The sequence below is a fragment of the Corapipo altera genome, unplaced genomic scaffold, assembly GCF_003945725.1.
Source record: "Corapipo altera isolate COAL_440 unplaced genomic scaffold, ASM394572v1 104, whole genome shotgun sequence".
NCBI lineage: Eukaryota > Metazoa > Chordata > Aves > Passeriformes > Pipridae > Corapipo > Corapipo altera.
Window position 1 is genome coordinate 6,843,594 of NW_020884920.1, and position 26,071 is coordinate 6,869,664.

General features: G+C 54.6%; 1 protein-coding gene across 1 annotated transcript in view; it reads left to right on the forward strand.

The window, feature by feature from the left end:
- The first annotated feature begins 4,260 nt into the window (after window positions 1-4,260).
- Window positions 4,261-26,071, forward strand: part of LOC113953483 (protein kinase C beta type) — a 91,666-nt gene continuing 69,855 nt past the window's right edge. The window contains exons 1-2 of the mRNA XM_027656668.1: window positions 4,261-4,558; window positions 4,804-4,835. Of these exons, the coding sequence (XP_027512469.1) occupies window positions 4,389-4,558; window positions 4,804-4,835 (202 nt within the window). The 5' untranslated portion in view covers window positions 4,261-4,388. The remainder of the gene's footprint in view (window positions 4,559-4,803; window positions 4,836-26,071) is intronic.

Genomic DNA, 26,071 nt, shown 5'->3' on the forward strand with positions numbered 1-26,071 from the left:
CAGGGCTGACATTCCTTTGTTTGCTTTGCCCAGGTTTCCTCCTCTCTTCCCAACACACCTGGCTGCCTCTGCTCCCTCAGTATGACCCCCGTGGTGAGCAGAGGTGGTCTGGGGGCCATGGCCAGCTGGAGCCCACCGTGCCCCACGGCAGCTCTGCCACTGCGGGCAGTGATCCCGATGCCCCCGTGACAGCCTGATTCGACCCCTCTCCGTCACATCCCTGCATCCCAGAGCTGCCAACTGTTCCTCATCCCTGCTGCCGGGGGAAACAAGGCTGCTGGAACAGTCGGGAGGAGGGAAATGGAAACGATGGATTTCTGCATCCAAGAGTGGAGCAGGGGCTGCTCCGGCCGTGCCCTGCCCCTGCCTCTGCGGCTCCTCCCGCGCTCCCCGGCCCCTCCTGAGCTCTCTGTGAGCTCAGGCACCAACACTTGGGCTTCCTCTCCACAGCGGCTGCTGTGGAGGATCTCCTGCCGCCGGTGGGTGGGGAGCTGGGTCTCTCCTCACACGAGTGCAGCATCTCTCTCCCGCTGCATCCTCGCTGCACGGAGGCCGTGGAACATGGAAAACTGTGAAAGCAGAAAGGGAGAAACCAGCACAGCTGATGTCACCCTGCTGCGGGGGGGCTGCCTGTCACCCCTTCTGTCCCCAGTGTCCCCATAGGACCCAGGGCAGAACCCCCTCCCCCAGTGGGTGCCCAGTGGGGCCAGTGCTGCCCCAAACCAGGATGTCTCAGACTGCAGCTCCAGCTGTGTCTCTACCCCCAGATCCTTTGCCCCATGATCTCCAGGGCCCCCTGGGCAGCCTCTGAGAGTTGCCTGCTGTGGGCAGTGAGAAGCTCCTCCAAAGTTTGGTGGAACCAGGGTTTTCCTCCTTAGAGGATCCCTATTCCTGCTCCTCAGTGCCCTGTCCCACATCCAGGGTCTTTGTTCCTATTCCAGTATCCCTGTTCCTGCTCCAGGACCCCTCTCCTGGCCTTGGCCCTCCTGGCATGTGGAGTGGGGGCAAGAGGACATCCACAAACGGATGTGGAGGCTGCTGAGACACCTTTATATCTAATTAGAGTCGGGCTCTTCCTCCACCTGTTTCCTGTGGTGGATTTAGGTCCCGAAGAAAAGAAAGCTGAAAAAAAAGAGCCGAATCTGTTCTCCAGCTTCTTTGAATTCTTTAGAGGAAGCCAGTGTGGGCACCAGGGAAGCAGCATCCCCACATCAGCAGGAGGCTGGAGGCTGCAGGCGCTCGCTGTGCTCCCACACCCGCCGCTGCAGGGGTTCCTGCTCGTGTGGAGGCAGAGCTTGCCTAGGAAATGGGGAGAATTCACCTTGGTTTGGGGGATTTGGGGGATTCTGCCTCTTTGCTGAGCTTTGGGGCTGGCTGACTCTCACCAGTGTGGGCTCTCACCCAGTGTGAAGCGAAGCTGTGGTGCTGGAGCTGTGGGGCAATGGCAGCGGGTACCTGACCTGAACCCCTGGGGATTGTGAGCCGGGGCTGGGGGATTTGGCTGGAAAGGGCTTGTGTTCCTGGCCTCCTCCCCCCCAGCCCTGCAGCCTCACGCTGGGCTCTCTGCTCCCACATTCCCCAGCCCAGCCCTGCGGCGCTCGGCACCTTCCCTTCCCCAGAGCAGCTCCTCGCTGCCGGGTGGGAGGATGAGGTCCCTTCCTCAGGATGTGAATCATGTCTCTCTGGGAGTCTGCTCCTGCACCCGCTGTCTCCCGCGGAGTGGGGCTGCTCTCCCGCCCCCCGCAGCGGAGGGAGGCTGCAGATCCGCCGGGAAAGGCGAGCTGGGATTTGACAGCTCCGTGGAGAGCCCTGCGTGGCAAGGAATGGGGTCACCACTTGCCCACACCACCAGCTGGGTTTTGGTGCCCTCCTGTATAGATGGAGGGGAAAACAGGACCAAAACCTGCACTTTTATGGAAATGGGAATGAATTGGGCTGATTTCCCCTCTGCTCCACCACTGTGCTCCCCTGAGAGTGAGGGTTCAGGGTTGTTTGTGCTAGTCCCTCGTCACACCTGTGGGGACTTCACTTGCATTAATAAATATAACAGTTTCCTTAGAGGAAGGAGCTGCTGGGATGTTCATCCCAACATTTCAAAGTGCTGAGGGGATCTGGATCCTCAGCTTCCGTGAAAATTAACACGGTCATGAAAATCCTGCCTTTAACATGACATGACTCAGAGTGCACTAAGTAATGAAAAGGGTAAAGTAAGGTAATATGATGTAAACTAAGGAAAGAAGAAAGCAATCCCCTGAGAGCAGGAACTGGTATCTGGCTTTTGTGCTCCTTGGCCCAGCAGTGACAAAAGGTTGTGCATTATTATCATGATTATTTATACTCATAGGGGCAAACTAAAGCCATATTCTCTGGGTTCCACACACAGCAGCTATGCAGGGAAATGGGAACATACAGTAAAAGAACAACAAAGGAGAAACAGGCAAAGCCCAGAGTTTACAATTAAAATGAGTAGAATTCAGCCTGGTGTGGCTACATGAGCAGTGCAGCAGCACTGAGGGTAACACACCACTCTCCTCGTGAAAGTACACGGGGCAGGAGTCCAAACGCCCCGTTATTATTTCCATTATCGCTCCGGTTCCTTTCCATGCAGGAAGGTTGTTTCTGCTGCGCAGGTTTCTGTGTGTGAGCCCGCAGGGAACGGGGCTCCCGGGGCAGTGGGGACCCCGCAGCAGGGCTGGCACTGTGATGGGCACAGAAAGCATCCCCTGCAGCCCCCACGCTCTCAGCACGCCAGGAACCTTCCCTTCATTCCCTCCCGACACGAGCACAGCACGAGGAGGGACGTCTGCAATTTATTTCTCCTTCTTAGCAGGAAAATCAGATGGTGCTGGGAGCTGGTACCAACCTGCCTGTTTCTAGCAGGGTGACATCAGCAGGACAGGTCAGCCACGTGTTATTACTGTAATGAACCATTTAAAGCAGCAATATAATAACAGCCCTGGGCCTATTTTGAGAAGCCTCCTGGGCATTTAATTCCATGGAGGGAGAGGGGCTTTCTTCAGAGAAAGAGCACGTAGGATGGATCCCAGCAGAGCAGGGATGGTCTTGGGCCCCAAAGGGAGAGGATCACGTGGCCACAGAGCCAGAATTAAATCCCACAAATGAGACTTTAGAAAGATCTGTTGTTCACAGAATTATTTTTGTGGTTATGCTTCCATTGAAGGTGTCTCCTGTTTTGATTTGAATTCTTATTTCCTCAGTGCCCAGACCAGGATGATGCAGCACGAGGTGGGCACAGGGAAACCTGGATGTCAGAGGAGACAGATGGATCTGATTTTCCGTGTCTGTTGGTGCCGGCAGGGAGTGAGAGAGACGAATGGTGGATGTGGTTGGAAAATTCCTCCATGCCAGCCAGCTGAGGTGTTTGCAGTGGGTTGGGTAAAAGAAGATCATTATTCCAACTGTAAGTTTAAAAAATCATTCAGAGAGGACCACTGAGCTGGTCAGGTTTGTGTCCCTGTGCCCGTGTGTGAGCCCTGGGAGTGTGGCCCTGTATGGGCTGCTCATGGCCATGGTCCTGCTGCCCCAAGCCATGATCACTCCAGTGCCCGGCCTGGCATGGAGCCCTGCCCCTCCACTGTGTCTGAGCTCCTGCCTGGATCCCCTCCGGACTTGCTGCCCCTGCTGCTGACTCGTGTTGTGCAGAAGATCAAGGTAGAAAAAAATAATTCTGGCCTTAGCAGTGGGAGGTCTGGGACTCCCGAGGGAGTCGGGGAACACGTGTCATTGTCACTGCCAGCCCTGCCGTGGGTACTGGGGTGGGTATCTGAGGTGGGTGTCGGGGAGGTGCCACCACAACTGGCATGAAGTCGGGACTTCCCTGGCTTTATCGTTGTTTTTGCTGTTCTTGTTACCGTCGTTATTACCGCCATTGTTAGTGCGCGTCTGTCTCCCGCCGGCTCTGCGGGCTCCAGCGCTGTCTGCACGGGCAGCGGGAGCTCACCGTGTCCCTGCCCGGCCGGGCCGGGGCCGTGGTCCCGCCGCGGTGCCCGCGGGGCCGGGGCAGCATCACCGCGGGGATGTAGATGCTGTATGCAAATGAGACGGCGGGCTAAGCCCCGCCCACTGCGCCCCGCGAGGGGCGCTATTCAAATGACATGCAAAGCACGGGGGGCGGGGCCACGGCCGGACGGGGGGCGGGGCTTGTTCATGTGGAGAGCGCTGAGGGGCGTGGCCTGGGATGCAGATGAGGGGCGGGGCGGGCGCCGTATGTAGATGAGGGGGCGGGGCCGCCCGGGCGGGTGTCGGAGCCTCCCGCCGGCTGCGGGAGCGGCACCGAGCGGCAGCGGGCCCGGCGGGCACCGAGCCCCGCACAGCCCCGCACAGCCCCTCCGGGCCGGGCCGGGCCGGGCCGGCAGCCCCCGCACAGCATGGCCGAGCCGCCGGCAGCGCCGGCCCCCGAGGGCGAGGAGGGCCCGGTGCGCTTCGCCCGCAAGGGCGCCCTGCGGCAGAAGAACGTGCACGAGGTGAAGAACCACAAGTTCACGGCGCGGTTCTTCAAGCAGCCCACCTTCTGCAGCCACTGCACCGACTTCATCTGGTGAGCCCCCCCCCATCCTCCCCAGGACCTCCCCGCACCCCCCCGGGACCCCCATCCCGCTCCGGGACGCCCGTCCTCGCCCAGCCCGCTGGAGCTCATCCTCGCCCGCCTCCGGGCACCCCTTCCCCTCCCGTCCCGTGTCCCCTCATCCCCCCGCATCCCATCCCGGTCCCGCCTGCTCCCGCCGGCCGCTCCGGGCAGGGTGGTTGCGGTGCCGGTGTCTCACTCCGCCTCTCTCTCCGCAGGGGTTTCGGCAAGCAGGGCTTCCAGTGTCAAGGTGAGTGTCGCCGTGCCGGGGGGGCTGGGGGGATCCGCACACCGTGTCCGTCCCCCGGGACCGGCCCTGAATATCCCCGCGGCACCCGAGCAGCATCTCCGCGGCACCGTCCCCGAGCATCCCCGCGGAGCCGGGGAAGCAGCTTAGTCATTTTTTTAATCAACCGAGCAACTGGTCGCTGCCTTTAAGCCGGTCGGGTTTCGTTTCCAGAGATAAGCGCCCAGGACTTCAGCGAAATCCCCCGAAAAAGGCAGAGGGGACTTGGTTTTTAATGAACTTAACAGGAAAACATGTGTTTGGCTGGCAAACGGGCTGGGTGAGGGCTCCTCTAGGGCTGGAATTGCGCAGCCTGCGAGGACTTGAATGGCTTAGTTGTGTTGCTGGGGAAAGAAATGAGGCTTTACAACAAAATATGATGCAGTAGCTGGGTTACTACGACCAGAATTCTTTGTTCTGATAATGCTGGGATTCTGGAGGGGCTCTTTAGGGATTGGTGATGTCCTCTCGGGAAATTCGGATGAATTAGCCAGGCGTTATCTGGTTGCTCTCGTTGCCAGCCCAGCTGTGAGCTGTTCCTGCCTGCAGCTCATCCTGCCCTGTGGGTCCCACCTGTGTGGGGTCCAGGTCTGGCTGTGGGGTTCAGATGGGGCTGGTGCTTGCAGCTGCTGGCAGTGAAATTTTGCTCTTGTGAATATTTGGGACAGAGTTTTATTTTGGCGGGTGGCTGAATCCCAGGTGGAGGTATTTGGCATGAAAACAAACTGGCTGTAGAGCACTAATATCTCCAGAACTGCTCCTCCTGGCAGCTGTCTGGGTTGTGGTGTGGCACAGAGCCCAGGCTCAGGGTGCTGTGGTGGGTCTGGATCTCGAGGGCAGCTGTACCTGCAGGCAGGAGGGCTCTGTCTTGGGTGCTCTCAGGAGCATCTCTGCAGATGCTTGTACAAGCAGTGTAAGTCTAATCCAATTTAAATGATGCTGGTACTCATCCTTAACACTTGCCCTAGGAGTATAACCTTAAAATACCAAAACCATCTCCCTGCTGCCTCCCAGACCCCCACCCGAAGGCCTGGGCAGGTGTTGGCAAGCAGTGGAAAGCAGACATGGAGACTAAAACATGTCCTAGGGCTGTTTCTCAAGGTCACAGCTTCCCCTGGTACCTGAGGTTTCACACATGGGCAGTTCAGTCACATTACTCAGAGGAGTTTTGTGCAGCTTGTATCTCTGTTGTGGCTCTTCCCAGCCTTACCTGGCTGTTCATTCCCTGGCTTTCCTCACAGTGCAGGGATATTCGTGCAAACACAATGTCCCTGAAATTTGGAGTGTGCTGGAGAAGCTGGAGGGGACCATGTGCTAGCAGGGCAGGGTTTTCCTGCATTATTTCTAGAGCTTTGCTCAGTTCTACCTATAACATCCAGGGCTGGATAGCTGGAGCCTTTCCAAGTCTCATCCAGCTGTCAGGAACTATTATCCAAACCTGGAGCTGTGCTCTTGCTTCAAGGTTTATCCTTACATGTTTGTAACCAGTATCAAATCAGTCCTTAGTGCAAGGCCAGTGGGTGGGTCCATGAAGGTGGTCTCAGAGTTGCCAATGCACAGGTGAAGGGTCTTCCCCCCACCAGCAGATGTTGGGCAGAGTCCTGTCCCTGGGTGGTGGGGCAGGAGCCCTTGTGAGGCTGCAGTGACACCAGTAGCATTTCCAGGAGCGCTCAGTGATGTCTCCAGGGGTGTGTGGCTGGTCTGTGACATCCCGTTCTGCCTCGAGAAACCACTTTCCAGGTGGTTCTGGTATTACAGACATGAAAACCTCCTTACTGTGCAATAGGAGATTTTGCAGATTTGGGTCTGTAGAACAGCCCAGTCCTTCCTTTCCTACAATCAGTGACCTGTGGATTTTCAGACGTCCCTTCTGCGAGGTGCTGAGGTGCCCAGGTGAAGGTGCTCCCGTTGGTGTGGCAGCTGTGTGGGTAATGCCCATCTCAGTGGGGGCACAGAGCAGCTGGTGCCCCTTGGTGGAGGACACACTGTGTCTCCCTGCAGAACACTCCCGGGTTTGGAAGTCGAGCAGGAGGAGAAGTCGCTCCCTCCTGCCATCTGCTCTGGGATCACAGCCACCCCGGGGTGCAGCTCTGGTGGGAGGCAGCACTTGGGGTGCCAGGATTGGCACGCTGCCAGGGGGTCAGGCTGTTCCACCAGAGCCCTGGGTGCCCTGGGTCATGTGGGTACCACCAGCTTTGGGGTTGTGCCCCACAGGTTGTGCTGCAGCTGCTGTTGGACTCGATAAATACTGACACGGAAGCAGAAAACCCCAGGGCTGGCTTTTGTTTAGGGGTTCTTCAGCCCCACAGGGCTGGCAGTAAGCTCTGATGTTGGGGTCTAGCTCCCCCTTTACTGAATGCAGCTTTAATTCAACTTTTTCACAACTTCCCTGAGTATTTTACCTTGTTGTTCCGTGGGATGGCTGGAAATGCAGCTGAGGCACACGCCTGTCTGGGCTCTCAGTTGTTCCTACTGCTGTGCTCACTCTAAGTAGGTTTTCACCTGTGCCCTGATTTCTTTCTAGGGCATTTGCAATAATTAGATTGTTAATTAGCTCATTACTTGTGACTTTTGGCAGGAAGTTAGCAGAAACTGACTCTTTGTATCTTGAAATACTAATGGATACCACAAATGCCACTTAATTGCCTGCTAATCTGCTTCTTATCCTTGTATGCAATCCCCTCCTTATCCTCGTGTGCATCTGAAGACTTCCTGGGCCAACTTCTCTCTCCCAAGCCAGAAAGCCTTTCAGTGTGGGCAGGAGAGGTCTGTGCACAGGCAGCCCAGAACAGGGCTGGTGCTGCAGGTTAACAGAAAATATCAATATGTTGTGGGCATTGGAAGGCTGGAGTGCTGGGGATGTGCCTGGAGCTGCCTGTCAGCCCTTGGCACAAAGGGGCTTCCTGGCCCTGCTGTAAACACCTGCTGTAGCTGGAAGGTGCATGAACTCATCAGTAACAAAGAGAAGGGGGTGTACGTGTTCCCCCCTCCTGGGCTTTGGGATCCATCTGTCCAGTTCCATTACCAGGGAATGCACGAAGAGGGAGAGAGCAGCCCCTCTGATCTGCAGGCTGTCCTGGAGAGGGAACATGTGGCCAGTCCCAGCTGGTGGCTTTCTGTCTCTGTTCTCCTGATGTAGGAAGTGCTGTGAGGATGGTAAAGGAAAGGGAACTGGCTTGAGAGCTGCTGAGCAAAGTTCTTGCTCTTGTTCTCGGAATGTGCTGCTCCTGGGAACTGGCAGCTTTCTCTTTGTCTTTCCTGCTCGTGTTCCCCCCTTGGCATCCTCAGGGTCTGTTTCTCCTGTTGTCCAAGCAGCTCTTGGTCCCTCTGTGGATCAGGGTGCTGGCTGTGCTGGAGATTTGGTGAGGGGATGGGTCCCCAAGAGCTGTCTGCTCGAGCTGGAGTCTCTGTGGCAGCAGCTGGGCTGGGCTGGGCTCTCACCCCGGGGGCCTGGGCAGAGGTGTCCCTGCAGAGGTGAGGAGCCATGTAACGTGATTCACACTTAGGAGCAAAAAATAACCTGCATCTGTTACAGCTTTCACGTGTACAAAGTAGAGAAGATCTTGGAAAGGAAAATCTTGTTTCCTTAAGGGGGGGGGGGGGGGGGGAAGCATCATTTGGTGATGGGTGCTTGGATTTCATGCAGTGACTTTTCTGGGGAGAATGTGTACTTCTTGTCCCTGGTTATGACTCGGTAAGCAAAGACACTCTTCAGATTAAATCTTCCTAAACTTCATACCAAATAGAATTCCTCCCTCCAGCTTTTCCTCTCCCCGTCCTCCAAGGCCAGCGCCCTCGTCTTGTGTTGTGCTTTCACAATTCAACATCCGAGACCAAAACTGAGCAGCTGGAGAATGTCACCCAGGCCTTACCTTTCGAGCAGTGTTTCTCTCTTGCTCTCAGCCTTCACAACCCACCCTTCCTCCCCCTCTCTGCCCTCCAGACGGAAGTGAAACCCATCACACTTCGCTCTGTGCTGCGGGCTGGGCTCCTCACCGTGCACTGCCGGCTCTTATTGACTGCGTTAAGCAAGTAAGAAACAAAAGCAAAACAAACTCCAATCATTCAGAGTTGCCTCAAACCCAGTAATTTCGTGTCAACATATTATGCGCACTGGAGAAATGTTAGTGTTCAAATAGACTAATTAAAAATGTTACTGCAATTACTTTTGCAACACAAATGATGCTAATTATATAATGCTGCAGAAATTGGAAACATGATTTGGTAGGGTTTTTTTGTGTGCCTCGTGGTGATAAGGCAGTTCTTGGTGCTGGAGCCCCGGGGCAGTGGGAGCCCCGGCGTCGGGAGCAGGTACAAATAGAAAGGGGAAGTGGGTCTGGGCCCTGCGCTGCACAGATGGTCTGCGTCCTGCACAACCGAGTGCAAACAGAGCTGACAGGGAAAATGGGAAGATGTGCCCCTTCCCAGGCTGGTTTTAAAGCCTGTCACCTGAGCTGGCTTCCCTAATCCTGCTCTTTCCCGCACTGGATACCTGCGGCTCAGGGGAGGGGCAGGGGGTGGAGATCTGTTTTGGAAGGAGATTTTTGGAGGAAATCTGGACCTGCTGAGGGCAAAGCTGTCGGGCTCAGCAAGGACCACTCTGTGTGCAGGCCCATCAGTGTCCCCTTGCAGTGCAGAAGGGCTCGCTTGAGTCTCTCAGTGGAAGTGGTTTCTCTTTCCCTCCCCCTCTGCTGTTAGCAGGGTAGATTTTTCTTTCTTATCTGCAGAGATAGCTGTCATCCTCCAGCGATCTGGGGCTCGGATAGTGGGGTGGACTCTTTCCTCCCCGGGGTGTCCGTTGCTGACCCGTGGCAGCAGTGGGAAGCTGGGCAGAGGGGCTCAGAGCTTGCCCGAGGGTTTGGGTGCCTTGGGGGTGGCAGGAGGGTTTGCAGCACGTCTACCTGGTGCCTGTGAGCTCTGACTCCACTGCACAGGTTGGATCACCCCGGTGTACGATTATCCTCCAGCTATTGAGTCTTCCTGGGGAATTTGATGCCTGGGCTGTCTCTAAGGAGATTTCTCAGCAAACAGTGCATTTCTGCACGCCTGCTCGCTCACACGCATGTGATCCTGCAAATTCCTGCAGCACACGGGCTCCTGGAGGGTGCAGAGGGCACCTTCACTCGCAGCGAGGGGTGGGTGGGCGCTCACCTGTCTTGGCACCAAGATGCTGCAAAACAGAGCAAGACCTTGAGGGTTTGGTATCTGCTGTGGAACAGGAGGTGGGGTTGAGTCTCCTCTCAAACTTGCTGTGGACTCTGTTAACTGCTGGGGTTTTGTGGAGGAACTCGAGCAGAGGAGTTGCACAAGCCCTTGTGGTGTGCTGCTGCCCTCCCTCCCAGCCAGCACAGCTCCTCCTCCTGCCTGCAGCTCAACAGGCAAAAACCTAAAAAGGCTGGAGAGGCTCCTCAGTGCCATCCAGGCCCCCGTCGGATCTATCAGCAAATAAGTTGCAGGATCACAGTGACTCAGAAATTAACTTCTAGCTGTGCCCATAATTTAGCTGAGGGCAGAACTGCTTGAAACACGTCCTTGTAACGTGTGTGCAATCAGGAGGGGAAGGTGGAAGTGCCATCCCCTGGTCTGGATTGGAGCTTGTGGTAACGAGAGGGGATGTTTATAATGGTGGGTGGGATGGGACCTTGTTCAGGAGAAGTGTTTGGGTGGATTTTTCCTGCAGAAGCCAGCTGTGAGAGGATTAGTGCTGTGTGTTAGCAGAGAGCTGAGGACCTGCCAGACCCCACTGTGGGCTGGTGCCTGTGGTCCAGCTCAGTCCCAAAGGGCAGCTTGGAGTGTGTGGAGGGAGCAGTTAATCCCTCCAGCAGAGGGGATTCATGGCTTCATGAATCATTATTCCAAAAGTCCATAGATTAGAGCCATTTAGAAAAGGTGAGTAAGAAGCTCCCTGTAGGGGAGGAGTAATTGCAGGTCTTTGGGCAGCGTGTTCCTTGTGCTCTTCGAGGGCTGCAGGCTGCCTTTGGAAAAGACAATAAAATCAGGGAAGCAGGAGCCCTTGCATGGGGATCTTGGGTGCAGCCCTGGGTTGCCACTGCTGTGTTCTGGGGTTGCTTTGTGTGCTGCCCCTCAAACCCCCTCCACGCTGGTGGTAGGTGTGATGTCCCCATAGCTGGGTGAGGGGAGGGGTCAGAGAGAGCACGGAGTGCTCAGAGCCCCTCCAGGGTTTTCAGGTGATGCTGTAGGAAATGAAGCCTGGCCAAGGGCTCGTTCATCCCCTGGGTTGCTGTTGTCCCATACCCAGAAAGCAAAGCCACTGTGCTCCTTGGAGCAGGACCCTTCAGGGGCTCCCTGGGGTGACACACCTGGGACCTAAGCAGAGATGTGGGGCTGGGACATCTGGGCCTGAGTGTGACAGGAGACAGGGGCTGTCCCTTGGTTTCACATTCCTCAGGGAAAGGACAGCTGTGGGCTGCTGCTCCCCTGCTCTGAGCCAACCCACCATTCATCCATCCAGGGCTGGGCTGGTCTTGGTGGCCTCTGTGCCTTGGCCAGGAGTCCCTGGAGGCAGAGAGGTGATAGGAACACCAGGGATGTAAAATGACACAGTAAGTGGCTGAGTTTTCCAGACACTGACCCAATGGATGAAGGTGCCGGTCTCCCTGGAGCTCTTCAGCCCTGTCAGAGGCTGCTTCCCAGGCACAGGGGCTGCTGCCGCAGCAGGGAAGGGGAGAGATGTGACCCTGGCTGGCCCTGCCCTGCCAGCCCACAGCAGCCAGCACCAGGAAGTCAGTTTTTCCACAAAAACCACAGGAGGGGTGGGGGAAGAAAACTCCAGTGGTGTGGTGCTTGGGAGCAGCCAAGGGCTTTGTGTCGAGCAGAGGCAATTCCCAGAAGTAGCTGTGCTGGCTGTAGCTGTTCCTGGGAAGGGCAGGCAGCGTTCCCAGCCAGGACTTGCTCCTGCTGAGCTGCACCTGGAGCTGGTCAGGGGCAGTCAGTGCTGGGCTGGGGTTCCCAGGGTGAGCAGGATCCCTGCAGGCACCATGAGAACAGCAGCCAGAGGGTCTCTCCCGGGCAATGCTCTGTTCCCTCTCGGGATCTCATCCCAAGGAGCTGAGGGGCAGCAAATGGCTTTGACTGTGGTGAGGGGCTGCTGCAGCTCCCAGAGTGTGTGAGGTAAGGGGAACTGTGCCCTGGGAGCTCCTGCTCTGAGCACCCCAAATGTGTCCTCCCCTGAGCGTGGCTGAGGCTTGACCGTAGTGGCTGAAGGGATGGCTCCGGCCAAGCAGCTTCCTCCTGCTTGGAAGTGGCTTGTGTGGCTTTTCCGTGGTCAGTCCTGGTCTGTTGTGGTTGCCTTGATGCAGACTGGGAGGGGTTCATCCATCCTGTTCTCCCTGGAAAAATAAATGAAAATGTTTTCCTTATGGGTAGGCACCTGAAGTCTGTGTAGTTAAGAACCTGCCAGCAACACTCCTTTTTCTCCTGTTCAGGATTATTCCTGTTCATTGATAGGGGAGGAGGCACTCGAGCCCTCCCAGGGTCCCTCTTGATGCCGTAAGTCAGCCCCTGCCATCGCTTCCGACAGCTGATCCCAGTTCCCTGGGAAAGGAAATGCATTTCATGAGACATGACAGCTCTGCTCCCGCAGCATCACAGTGCAGATGGAGCTGCTGCTCCCACTGCTGTTCACTCGGCAGCTGCTGGGCACCGAGTGCTGGGCACCGAGTGCTGGGCACATCCTGCTCTCAGCATGGAATCACTGGGGAGCATCCCCTGCAGCCCCGGGGCACAAATGGGAACAGGACTCGTGTCACCCTCCTGCAAAGAGGTTCCTGGGAGCAAGGTCTCTTCTCTCCGTGTTCACGGAATGCCTCTCTCCTGGAAGCTGTCCAGGCTGGGCAGGCCCAGGCTGGGCACTGGCTCTGGCTGCTGATAAATGCTGTTTAGACGAAGTTGTGGTTCTTTCCCTGCCTGAGCTGCCTGCCCAATGTATCCGGTGTGGGGAGGGGACAGGGGCTGGCTCGGGGGATGGCACAGCCCATGTGCTGCCTGGCCAAGGCTCTGTGCCACAGCACTGACCTGAGGCACTATTGCAGCTCTGCTCAAGCTGTTTGCTTTTGAGGGATTTTGGGCTGACTTCCTCACCTGTTTATAGACATTCTGCTTTTCCCATCATGTGGGGAAAAAAAAAAATTCCAATCCAGCTTGATACTAGAATCAGGGAGTGTTTGAAATGAACACAGGTGACCTCTTGCTTTTGGAGTTTAACTCTTGTGCCCAGAGCAGGAACCTTTCTGCCCCAACTGATGGGCACTGGCTGCTGAGTGCCCGACGCTTTTGAGTTACATCTTGTCAGTTTAAATAATTTGCTTCCATATTTGGTCTTGCTTTTGTGCCAGATTTATACATCTTGTTTAAATCTGACAAGCAGAATATACTCGCTGCTAATCTGAGCTGGACAAGGCAGTGCCTGCCAAAAGATCCAATATTAATAGGCTCCAGTACATGGAAATTACTGGATTTGCAAACCTGAGGCTCATTATGGCTGAGCTCTCTGTAAATTGGTTCTTTGCATCCACTTAAATCTGGATTTTTCCAAAGACTCAGTCTACTGGAGCTCTCCTCTTTGGGTGGGAGCTGCCTCCCCAGAGCAATCTTTGAAACAAGGGAAGCTTTCTCTCTCTAAGCAGGGGATAAGAGGTGCATGATTTTTAGGGGATGGTTGGGAAAATGAGGAGATAACTGGTGTCTCTGCAGGGAGATCCTGGGAGCTTCCCACTGCCAGAGGGCAGGGTTAGATGGGATATTGGGAAGAAATTCTTCCCTGTGAGGGTAGTGAGGGCCTGGCACATGTTGCCCAGAGAAGCTGTGGCTGCCCCATCCCTGGAAGTGTCCAGGGCCAGGTTGGATGGGGCTTGGAGCAGCCTGGGCTGCTGGGAGGTGTCTCTGCCCATGGCAGGGAATTGGAATGAGATGAGCTTTGAAGTCCCTTCCAGTCCAAACTATTCTGGGATTCTACAATTCTATGTTTAAAATCTTCAGTCTCTTGTAGTTCTGATCCCGTCTTCCTACATTTGGTATTTAGTCAGCAGCAGGGAAGCTAAAAAAGATTCTGATGTCTAAATCTCAACCTTCAGCTGCTCCTCCTCTTCCTCGCGCTGTGACGCGGGTGCGTTCCAGCCGATCCTGCCGGTGGATTCCTCCCAGTCTTTTGTTGCCATCTGAAAGGATGCAGCAGTAATAGCTTCACCTTCGGGGGGAACAGTTAAATACCTTTATTCTGATGGTCTGAACAGAGCAGAAGCACATTGAATAGCTGACACTCCAAGCACATGAGCAAATGCATTTTCATGATTTCCAATTATAGCAGAAGAATGAGAGAGTGAGGTTGTGAAGAGGAGTGAAAGTCGTCCTGGCTCTTCTGAATGGCTTCATGCAGCTTCAGTGGTGACATAGCAATGAAGTCAGGAGTCAGTGCAAAGATTGTTTTATAATATCAGTGAGAAGCCGGAGTGAGGGGGAAGTGGCCCACGAATTTCATTTGCATCACTGAGTGGATTAGCTCCTGACGCAGTGCAAAGTCATTATTTACTGTGTCTCCAGATCTGTTGCCTTTCTCAGCAGGGTGGTTTGGAGAGGCTGATTCAGAAATGGTTACAGCTCCCTGTTCTACTTGGTGGGGACCGTTAGCACTTGCCTTGTAAGCAAAATGATGGTGCTTGTCAAGGCTGTTAGCATTGGACCTGCCCCGAGAGGCTGAGTAATTTGTTTTTAGGGCTTTTCATTCTTTGCTTTTGTTACACTAAATACTTTAACTTGGCTTAGGAAAAATATTTGGCAATGCTCCATAACCTGCCCTTAACTGAGAGTAACCAAGAGGAGGAAGGCTGTCTGAGGGATCAGACCGGTGCGTGTGTCCCTGCTGTCCGAGGTGGATGCACTGTGCCCACCGTGGAGGGGAGCTGTGCCAGGCTGTGCCCACCGTGGAGGGGAGCTGTGCCAGGCTGTGCCCACCGTGGAGGGGAGCTGTGCCAGGCCATGACAGGGACAGCACGGGAGCCCCTCCGTGCCCAGCAGTCACTGAGGCTCAGCCAGTGCATTGTCACCTGGAAGATTCATGCACAGCTTGAAATAATCCCCCCAAATGGTGATTTACAGACTGTCTGGAGCTCGGCACTGTCTTTGCTGCGGAGGAACCTTGGCTGTGCCGTGATGGTGGAGATGGGCTGTGGTAGAGGCTCTGCTTTTGCCTGTTCTGGATTCTGTATGGGCTCCTTGGGAAACCAGCCCTGATGGGGGAGAGGTTGACATCTCCATGGTCACTTGGTTTCTGAAGAGTTTGATGGAATAACTTGCCTTTGGGGGGGTCTCATTGGAGCCCTCTCATGGAACAGCCATCATTGGCAGTGGGTTTCTGATGGTAGAGCTGCCAAGAGGGGACATCCCTGTGTATAAGGGGAAGAAGGGCTGAACAGGACCTGTCTGTGCTCCCCTAAACCTGTCACAGGAGATTCTACTGCTTCCTGCCCCAGGAACAGCTCTAAAACTGAACTAATTCACATTTGTGTGATCATGGCTCTAAGGGCTGTCTCCAGTAGCTCAGTCCATTAACTTCCAAATTTGTCTTACCCGCTTGTCTTGATGGAGAGGTGCCTCAGGGCCAGAATCTTCTGGAAACAAGGCTTGTGGATGCGTAAGAGGAGCAGGGGTCAGCCCATGGTACGTCTGCCTGAGGTACCATCAGTGGGGAGGGCACAGCCCATGTACAGCCACAGCAGTGCCAAGGACAGAGCTACTGATCTGGTGTCTCCCAGGGCTTCTGAGGTGGAAAAAGTCCCACTTACTGGGTCATTTAGAGACTCTGAATCTGGGGTTTTGGCAGGAGGAAAGGCTTTAATTAGCTGCTGCTCAGTAGGGCTGCTATTAGATCTTCAGAGCAAGATGCTGCCGGACTGGAAAAAATGCAGCAATAGCTCATTTGCTCAGGAAGCCGTGCTGGTGATTTGCATTTTGGTTGGGTGCTGAACCCTTGTAGAGAAGTTTTTGAAAATAACTTTAAACTATAGTTCAGATTTCTTCTCTCTCTGCAGCTGGGGGAATATCTGTTTTGGTGCCAAACACTTTGGGTTTGAATTCCTTTGTTTGCAGCTCTGGCTCCGCAGTGAAGGAGGCGAGGGCTGGGCTGTGGACATATCCTGTCAGCAAATGCTGCATGACAAATGGCTTGTGTCTCTCCACCTTGGAGCACAATTAAATTCTCCCTTATTATACACCTAAAAGGATTTTTCTGCTCTACCAGCAGCCCCTCTGTTGACCTAAATACCCAGGAGACATGTAGCGAGGTAGGAAGCTTTGCAGTGTGTCTCCTGAACTTCAGCTCTGCTGCTACTGGGGAATAAGGTGCTTTGAAATGTATTTTGGACCTTTTTTTTGGTTTCTTCTGCATTGTCAGCTTGCACAAGTGCAAAATGAGAGCAAACCTCCATACTCTTGGGCTGACTCTTGCTCCAGACTCTGCACTGGCATTGCCCAAGAGGTGAGACCAGTGGTGCTTGGGTGTTTGAGGGCGGTGGCTCTGTCAGCAGGGTTTGTGTTGGGCAGGAGTGACCATTTCTCCAGCCTTGCAAGCTGCCCCTGGCCCCCTGCTCACCTGGGCTATGGAGAACCTGGGGCTGGTCCTCCTGGGGAGCAGCTCCTCACCCTGCCCGGGTCCTGCTCTGCATTGTGGGAGGATCTGCTTTTCTTCCATCAAAGGTTTCCCTGCAAGTGGCTGTTGTTCCTTTCCCAAATGGAAGTTGGAAATCTCTGGCTGTTTTGGCCTCTGTGCCACGTTTTGGAAGGCAGAGTCCCCCTGCCTTCACCCAGCTGCAGTTTGGCTCGTTATGAGGCAGGAGGGTTATTTATCTTTTAGGTCGCTTTAGCCCTTTCCCCAGGCTGGTGGAAGTGTCACTTGTGTGGGTGGGAAAAGTGGGATAACATGGGTGACATAACACACTGCGGCACCTCCTGCTGTGGGGGCAGGTCCCACAGGGTGGGACAGAGCAGGGAGCCCTCCCTGCATCCCACTGGGCCTGCTGGGATGGGGACAGGAGCCACAGCACAGCATCCCTGGCCAGCAGCAAATCCTGGTGCTGCCAATGGTCCCTGGTGTGGTGGAGTTCCTTCCAAAACCTCCTCCCCTCTTCTGGGCTTTGTAAATTTGGAATAAACTGAATTTCTTTGCTGTTACTATTAACTGAGTCCGAAAAGATGAAAATAAATGCCTGTTGGGAAGGGCAGGCTGACTCACTTTCTCATTCTCTTGTAAATTTCCATTTAAGTTTCAGTTTAAGCTCAGGTATGAGAGGAGTGAAAGCTGGTAATTTGTGACAAAAACTTCTATTTTAGCTCACGGTAGAAGAACTCCCTTTTTAATTGCAGAAATTATAAGGCTGGGATTCTTGTAAAGGAATACCGACTCCAGCAGGTACCTGCTGACTGACTTTTGGATGCTCCACTACACAACCAACTTGTAATTGTGGTCATCTCACCCTTTTCTGGACCTCTTCCTGCTCCCTGGGGGTTTGGGGGCAGCAAGTCTTTTCTGCTGTGGGTGGAGGGGCTGCCCTGCATCCCCCCAGCCCCAGGGGCCCCTTCCTTGCTCCGAGGCCTGGTGATTTATCTTATTCCTGAATCGGGTGCCTCAGGCTCTGCAGCGAGTTCCTCCCTTATCGCTGCTGCCTGGGCTGTAATTTTGCTTCCACCATGTCAGAGTGAAACAAGAAAACTTCTTTAAAAAGCAGGAGGACAGTCATGTGAGGGAGCAGTGGTGTGTCAGCACTTAGAGAGGGTTCAAAATAACGTGGCCCATCTGGTCCCTTCCGAAGGCAGAAGCAAAGGGCTCCCAGGCTGGGCTGCCCTCCTTGCCCTGTGCTGAGACACTCAGGAAAATGCTGTGGGACCGGTAGGATGGTGGTGCTGCCTGGGTTGGAAGGGACCATCAGTCCCACCCCCTGCCATGGGCAGGGACACCTTCCACTGTTCCAGGTTGCTCCAAGCCCACCAAACATGGCCTTGGACACTTCCAGGGATGGGGAAGCTGCAGCTGCCAAAGACCCTCTCCATCTCTCTTGGAACCCCTCTAGGGACTGGAAGGTGCTCCAAGATCAACATCCTCTGGAGGTGGAAGCAGCATCCCCTCCCTGTCAGCCTGTGCCCTAAATTAGAGCAGCAAGATGCTGCAATGGGTCCATATGGAGACTCCTAAAATAATAGCTGTCAGCTCCCTGCTGACTTGCACAGGGTGCTAAAGCTTTTGGCTTTGGGAAGACAGTTTAGGAAATGAAAATGCTGGAGCCAGACCGCAGGTGCCTGTGGCTTGGCCCCACAGGGCACCTGTGTTGGGATGGGCACTCTCAGGACCATGATCTTCTGTTGTTAGAACATCCTACAGATTTTGGGGATCTGTTATCACCCATCCATTTATTACAAGGCTGAAACCAGACTTTCAGGAGAGCTGGGGTCAGGCAGTTTCTCTTAGTCATAACATTTCTGGGGCAGGTGTGTGATCCTGAAGTGTGGAAGTGCTGATGGGCACGTGCCTGTGTGCTGGCAGTGCTGGAGCTGTGGAATCACCTGGTATTTTAGTACCAGAGGTGTCTGTACATGGATATTGCTGCTTATGTTTAAATCCCAGTTTATTGGCCATTGGTTTTGATGTACTTTTCCTCTAATGAGCCAGGGCCAGCGGATGTCTAACAAAGAGCTCGTGTCTCATCTTCCACTGCTGTGGAGATGGTTGGGCTCTTAATTGCTCTGCAGTGGCTGTGGGAGGTGGCTGCCTGTCAGGACAGCTGTGCCTTTGATCGGGTTATTGCACATTCAGGTCTTGTCCTGCTCAGGTTTTATTTGCTGTCCAGGTCCTGCCAAACCATTACACTGAAACGAGCAGCTTAATTGCAGGGGCTTGTGGCTCGGCCTGGTCGATGCTGTGGGTGGGAGCAGGAGCTGTGGGGGTCCTCTGGTGGAGCTGGGGGTGCTGCTGCCAATCCAGGCTTGTGCCCACTGAGACTGTACAAACCTGTGCTGAAGCAGCTCAGGAAAGTGGCAGTTGGTGATGTCTGGGATAAAACCCCACATTTCCTCTGCTGTTGAAGCTGTTGGTGTTTGTTGGGGTGTGCAGTGAACCCTCTCTGTGGCGGAGGGGAGGAGCTGCTGGAGGGGATGAGCTCTGGGTGGAAGTGGGGCAGCCTGCGGGGTGATGCTCTGCAAGGACAGTCAGACCCAACAGTGGAGTCTGCTCAGACACTCAAATCACGTGTTTGTACTCGATAATAGCACATTTTGGCAGGAACCTCTGGCCTCTGTGTGGTCAAACTGGGGCTCCTTGGCGATGCTTGTGTGCTGTTCCCGGGTATCTTCCCTCCCAAGGAGCAGAGCTCAGCTCTGCTGTCAAATAACATTCCACTGCTGCCTTGTGGCTGTTTCTGGAGGGGGAAGGATGGATGGGATAATTACCCTGCTCCATGTGGAACTGCAGGTCAGGGTGCTCCTCGTCTCCTCCAAAGCCTCGGGCTCCCGTGCTGCTGCCACAGTGTCTGTCTTGGGGAACTGCCAGCCGTGGTGTCCCCCCTGCTGCTGGTGAGCTGGACAGGAGGTGGCACATCCTGGCAGGACAGTTCTAGTGACCCTGGTCCCTTCCTGGGGCTCATTGTGGAGCTCTGTGGCCCAGGCTCAGGTCTTGTAAGCAGGGCTGTGCTGAAGTAACACGGAAACCGTGGAGTAACTTCCTGTAAGAGACTTTCACTGGCAGAGGAATGAAAACTATACAGCCTTTGAAAAATCTAAGGGATTAAATGAAGAATCAAATTATGTGTTTCAGGTCTTTGTGTAATGTGTGTGAAATGGTCATTTTTTTTTTAAGGTTGTTTGCATCTATGTGACTGATGGAGGATCCTGCTCTGTTGGGGCACGGGGTAACTCATCTGTGTGTCTGGGGAGGTGACACCCAGTCTGTTTGGTGTCACCATACCCAGTTACAACCTTTTCCTGCGTGGTTTAGCTCACTGTCACTGTGCCCTGCCTTCCCACAGGAACACTGCTCGTGGCAGGCTGTGCCAGCCCAGTATGAGCATGGAGCTGGCACTGCATGGCCCTTCCTGGGAGTGTCCAAGGCAGGTTGGGTGGAGCTCTGACCAACCTGGTCTAGTGGAAGGTGTCCCTGCTATGGCAGCAAGGCTGGAACTGGATGAGCTTTAAGGTCACTTCCAACCCAAAGCAGTCTACAGTTCTGGAACCAGGAGCACGGGTGCTTCCTCAGGCACAACCTTCCCACTGTTTCCATTAGAGCCAGAAGGCAAGAGGAACTGTGTGCAGGATTTGGGGTGAAACAAGGCTTGCAGAGGTTACAAACCTGAGCTGAGGAGCCTGTGGCACAGAGCCCACCTCATCCTCAGCAGCTGAGGATCAGCTCCAGTGTGAAACAGCACTCTGGAAAGGAGCTGGGAATCAGCAGAGCCAAGGGGGAGATTGTGGGGGAGGCAGCACGGTGGGTGCTGGAAGCCCCATGGGGTGCAGGCAGAACCCTGTGTGCCCACGCAGGCAGCCAGTCTGTGCTGCCTGGCATTCCCATGCACTGGAGATAAAAAATGTTGGAAAGCACCAGCAGAGGAACTATGAAGACTTTCAAACTCCTAATTTCTTACCAAACCTCCTGAACTCCCCAGTGACCTTGTGCTGATGATGCCTGGGCACTGCCTGTGCCTTCCCTGTCAGCTCCCTCCCGCTGCTCCCGGGTTCTGCAGCCTTCCCTCCACTGCTGGCGTTGTTGCCATCAATATCTGTCTCTGCTCTGCCTTGACACGTAGTGATTTTTCTCTCTGTGAAGGTTTCTGAGAGATCTAAATTGAGGAAGGGGAGGATCACTTACAGACACGGCACCGGTTCAGCTCTATTTTGAGGGAGTATTTTGAGGTTTGACTCAACTGTAGCAGCTTCTCTGCAGGGAGAGCTGGATTGATAGTCAGGAGTGGTAGCAGGTCAGGTAGGCTATTTTTGGAAGGGCTGTTTAATTGTCTGGTGTGATTCTCGCAGCTCTTGTGGCTGGATGGTTACTTATCTTCTGTCAAACTTTGTTAGCATGAGCTGGGTCTTGTTACATAGTGGCATTAAATAATAAATCCATTATAGGGGTTTGGATCTGGTTTGCCTTACTTGGTTGGGAGCGTGACGAGGGATAAAGTGTTCAGCATCTCTTCTGTTTTAATGCCAAAAAAAATGCTACAGAATTCTTGTAAATCTGTCTTCTCCCTCGCTGTGGTGGGCACATCACTGGGTTCAGGGGGCACCGCTGTCCACCCAGGACCTGCCCCAACCAGTGCCCACAGCTGGGCTCTGCTGCCCTCCTGCCTGCTGCACCGACCCGATTAGGTTTCATGCTCATTTTCCATCTCAGCTGCATAAAGGAAACACTCTTGGCAGCAGAGAGGGTTTAACTAAATACTTTCTAGTCATGTAAGTTAGTGACTCAAGTGCTCTCCCTCTGCCGTGCTCCTGAGCTCCAGGATGGGCAGGTTTGGGCTGTGAGGTGGCACTGGGCTGGCCCAACTGCCTGCCTGGATGTCAGTGGGGTGTGGAAGGTGCCTTCCTCACTCATCTGGTGACATTAGGAGCAATGTCTTCCCCAAAAGGGCTGTCCAGCCCTGGTACAGCTGCCCAGGGCAGGGGTGGAGTCCCCATCCCTGGGGGGATTTAAAAGCCCTGTGGATGTGGCACTTGGGGACATGGGTCAGTGGTGGCCTGGGCAGTGCTGGGGGATGGTTGGACTTGATGGGCTCAGGGGACTTTTCCAACCTTAATGATTCTGTTCACAGTGAGGGGGGTCCCTGTTTTGTGTCTGAGGGGGGAGGACCGAGGCAGCCCTATTGCAACTGCTGTGCTGGGGGATGCCCATGGGCACAGCAACACACTCCCCTCTTCCCAGCTTTCCAGTCCCGTCCCCATGGGCATCATCCTGCAAATGGATCTACCAGCATCTGTTGGCACAGCGTTTCCATAACACCAGCAGCACCAGTCAGTGACAGTGGAGTGTTTAAGGTCCTGCCCAGTTCTTGGGAGTTGCTCAGACCTAATTTTCCCTGCTTTTGGATCTGGGAAATGCTTGTTCTGCTGTAAAGCCACCTGTGTAACCTTGAGGTTTCTTAGTCTTGATCAACAAACTGCACTCTGACTCCTGAAAAAGAGAAGGGGAGGGTTAAATGTTAAAGTCAGTGAGGTGTTTAGCTGGCCTGCTACTCCTGCATGGCCTGCAGGTGAGTCCCAGCTCGTTTCTTTTGCTGGTTTGACTTGCTGCCTCCGAGTCACCAATTTGTCCTGTCTTGTACAAGCACCCCTTGGTGGTTTGGTGGTGGCTTCAGGTGTTCCCCCAACTGAAGCACGACTTCTGCAGTCATGAGGCTGAAGTAAAGCTCTCCCAAGCCCATCTCTAATGTCTGGTGAGGAACACAGGCCCTGACATCTGCGTGAGGAAGGACTCACTCTTCATGCATGTGCTGCAGGAGACAGGAGCCAACGTACTGGGATGGCATCCTGTGTCCCACTGGTGCAACTGGCTCCGTGTGGGGTCCTGGGTATGTTGGAACAGGCTGGCTTGAGTGAATAGTTTTAATTAGTTGCATTCTTAGGCTGTCCTTTACTGTGCTGACTCACTTCCAGCTCTGATAACTTCAACACATGACTTTGTGGCAAGGCAGAGGAGCAGAAATCCCAAGGAGGGAGGGTGGCAGTGCACAGGGGCCAGGCTGTGCTGGGGGCCTGGTTTTGGGGGAGCCCAAGGTCAAGCTCCACTCGGAGCAGCTACAAGGGGACTGGGTTGGAGGTAGAGGAGAAGCAGCAATGGCATCTTCAGCTTGCTCTCGGTTTTCCTGCAGCACAGTTGCTCAGCGAGGGCTTTGGGATTTGAGCTGCCCACTGAGCCCTTGCACTGCTGGTCCCGGGTCCGTGGTCCCGCCGGTGCCCGTGGGAGAGCAGGAAGCTACAGCAGCAGAGCAGTGCCAGGAGCTGTGCCCCGAGAAGTCCCTGTGTGTGCCCCGCAGCATTGTCTGTAGTATCACTTCCCCAAAGCTATTTGTGGAGCCTGGAGGTTCTCACTGAGCAGCCTGAGCTTGTCTTGCTTTGTGTCTGGCAGGACTTGAGCACTAATTGCCATGGTGTGACAGTGTGTCCTGTGCAGGGTCCTGCTTGTCCTTGCTCCAAGGAGCAGTTTTTGGGGCAGGAGCAGTGGCTGTGCTGGTGGTCACATACAAGGTGCCAAGCAGCTGCAGTTGGGGAGTACAGTGAAGCCTGGACACCCCACACCCAGCTGCTTTCTGCTCTTGCTCCTTGAAATCCTGCAGCAGAAGGGAAGTGACTGGCACATGGTTGTTCTTGGGTGACTGAGGTTTGAAGCCCCTGGGTATTCCCCTGGCAAGCACTCAGAGTCCTTCCCTTCACAGAGGATCTCTGCTGTGCTCAGCATCTCCTTGCTGCCATGTGTGGTTTCTGGCTCTGTCCATCCTCTTCCTTTGGTGCTGGAGCATTGTTCTCCTGGATCCTCCCTGTCAGTAGCATGGGGTTCACCTCCTTTGCTTTCTGAACTGGGGCATCATGGCCAAGAGAGATCTTGTTGTGATCTATCCACCTGTGAGGGTGGTTCAGGATTTGTAAGCCAAGGCTGTGCCTCTCTGTGGGGGTGTGGTGATGGCTGGTACCCCGGGAGCTCCACACCTTCTCTGCCCTGCACTCTTTGCCACCTCACTGTGCTGCTGTGCAGCCTTTGCTCTGCACTTGCTCAGTTTAAAAGCAAGATGTTGGTTGTTGTGGTGACTCCCAGCTCACAGCCAGGGCTGGGGAGCTGCTTTATCAGTGTCACTGAGCTGTCCTCTCCTGGCAGCAGTGGCTCTCCAACAGCCCATCCTGACCACTGGTGAGACTAACCAGCAGCTCCATCCCCAGCCCTTCTGCACCCTCCTGACGTCTCTGACTGTCACCTCCTGTTGCTCAAAGGATCAGGGCCCCTGGCTGGGCTTGGCTGGGGGGCTGGGGCTGCACTCTGGGGGGCGTAGGGGGCCCTGCTGCGGCGGGAGCCGCGCTCAGCACTGCGGCACCATGGAGGGTGTTCGAGTGGGAAGGCTGGAAGGGGGAGAAGCTCCTTGCTGTTCCTCCTAATTGCTCTCCCACTTCTGTACTCGAGTGAGCGAAGAGCTGTCTTGAGCTGCGTCCCTGGGGACGCTGCCTGGTTCTGTCATCCCCAGCAGCTGCACCGGCACCCTCCCCGCAATGGGACCGTATAAAAGCCATCCTTCTCTGTTTTGACTCGGTCCGTCTTTCCCTTGATGTGAGAACGATCCATCTGCCTCTTGATACGGTGGAGGATGCAAGGGCTGTGGTGAAAGCTCCTGAGCGGGGGCGAGGAGCGCTCGGGACGTTCCCATGGGCGCTGAGGAGCAGCGGGATGGAGTGGGAGCGGGGCTCGCTCCCCAGCCTTGGCCTGAAGAATTCCTTGCTCCAGACTTGTTACTAGAAGCTGGTAATAAAATTTGTAGGAGTTTTTTCTGATGGAAGGTGTGGGAGTGTGCAGGAGGAGCTCCCTTGATCTGCTGAGCATGGTCTGGGGTTGTATAAAGCAACAGCCCTGGGGCTGGGCTTTGAGGAGGGAACCCAGATTGCAGAGAGACAGCGGTTCAGGGATGTTCTGTAACGAAGCTGCTTGTCAGTGTGTGAGTGCTCTGCTAGTGCTGAGACTTGTCAGATGTCAGGGATGGACAGAGTGGAGCCAGGGCTTTCCATGGGCCTGTCTCTTGCCATGCTCCTGCAGAAGGAACAGTTCTGTGAAGGCTGTGCCAATGCTACTGTAATGCTGTTGCATGCAGGGGTGGGTCTGTCCTTTCCAAATCAGCATCACTATAACCTGCCTGGAGCTTTGAAATTCTGCTAAATCTCTGCTACCCTGTGTGCTGGGCTGGTTGGCACTTGCCTGCTTCTGTAAGAACCTGGAGTCCTGCATCTGCTAAAGCTGCTCCTCACAGCCAGGTTTCAGTGGCCTTGTTGGCAGCTGAAGGTGGATGGTGAGGTGTTGTCTCCCCAGGTGTCTTGTCTTTGCAGAGCTCAGCAGAACTGTGTTCCTGTCTCTTTGCAGTCAGATGTACCCAAACCTACATGGCACAAATTTTGGATATTTTCAACAATTGCATGGAAAGTGTTTGCAAGGAACAGGAGTGTTGGGGGAAGGAAAGCTACCAAGTCGTGGAATGATTTGGGTTAGAAGGGACCTTACAGACCATCAAGTTCCAAGGCCCCTGCCATGGGCAGGGACACCTTCCACTAGCCCAGGTTGCCCCAAGCCCTGTCTAACCTGACCTTGGACACTTCCAGGGATCCAGGGGCAGCCACAGCTTCTCTGGGCAACCTGTGCCAGGGCCTCCCCACCCTCACAGGGAGGAATTAAAAAGGAGCTTTTTCTGTTCCAGAGTCACTCAGCAGATTTCTCCTGGAAGTTGACTTCAGGCTGATTCTGCTGAAGATTACAGCTGTTTGGTTCTTTTTTTCTGGTTGGTGTGTCTGTAGAAATAATGATGTCTAAGCACTGTCTTACTGACTGGTCAGGAATTCACTGGGGAGTTGGAAATTCCCAAAGGAAATGTTCCTACACAGGAACTCTCAATTCACGTGTGCCCCACCTGGATGCTTTTTCCCTGGAGACAATTACTGTTTCAGTGGTGGTTAAACACTTTCTCCTCCTGCAGATGCTCCTCTGTTTGTTCTGAGCCATCAGAGCACATCTTTAAAAACCAGCCAGTTTGTGCACTGGGATTCCTGCAAGACCAGGATATGTCTTATCTCAGAGACTTCTACGTGGACAGATGGTGATGGGACAAGGGGGAACAGTTTTAAACTCAGAGGGTAGATCTGAGTTAGATGTTGGGAAGAAATTCCTCCTTGTGAGGGTGGGGAGGCCCTGGCACAGGTTGCCCAGAGAAGCTGTGGCTGCCCCTGGATCCCTGGAAGTGTCCAAGGCCAGGTTGGACAGGGCTTGGAGCAACCTGGGCTAGTGGAAGGTGTCCCTGCCCATGGCAGGGGGTGGCACTGGATGGGCTTTAAGGTCCCTTCCAACCCAAACCATTCTGGGATTCTGTGACTTCTGCAGCCACCCGACCTGCCCCGGGTCCAGCGCTGGCTGTACCGTGGGGTTCCCATGGCCCTGGATGCTGGGTTGGAGCAGGCTCTGGATG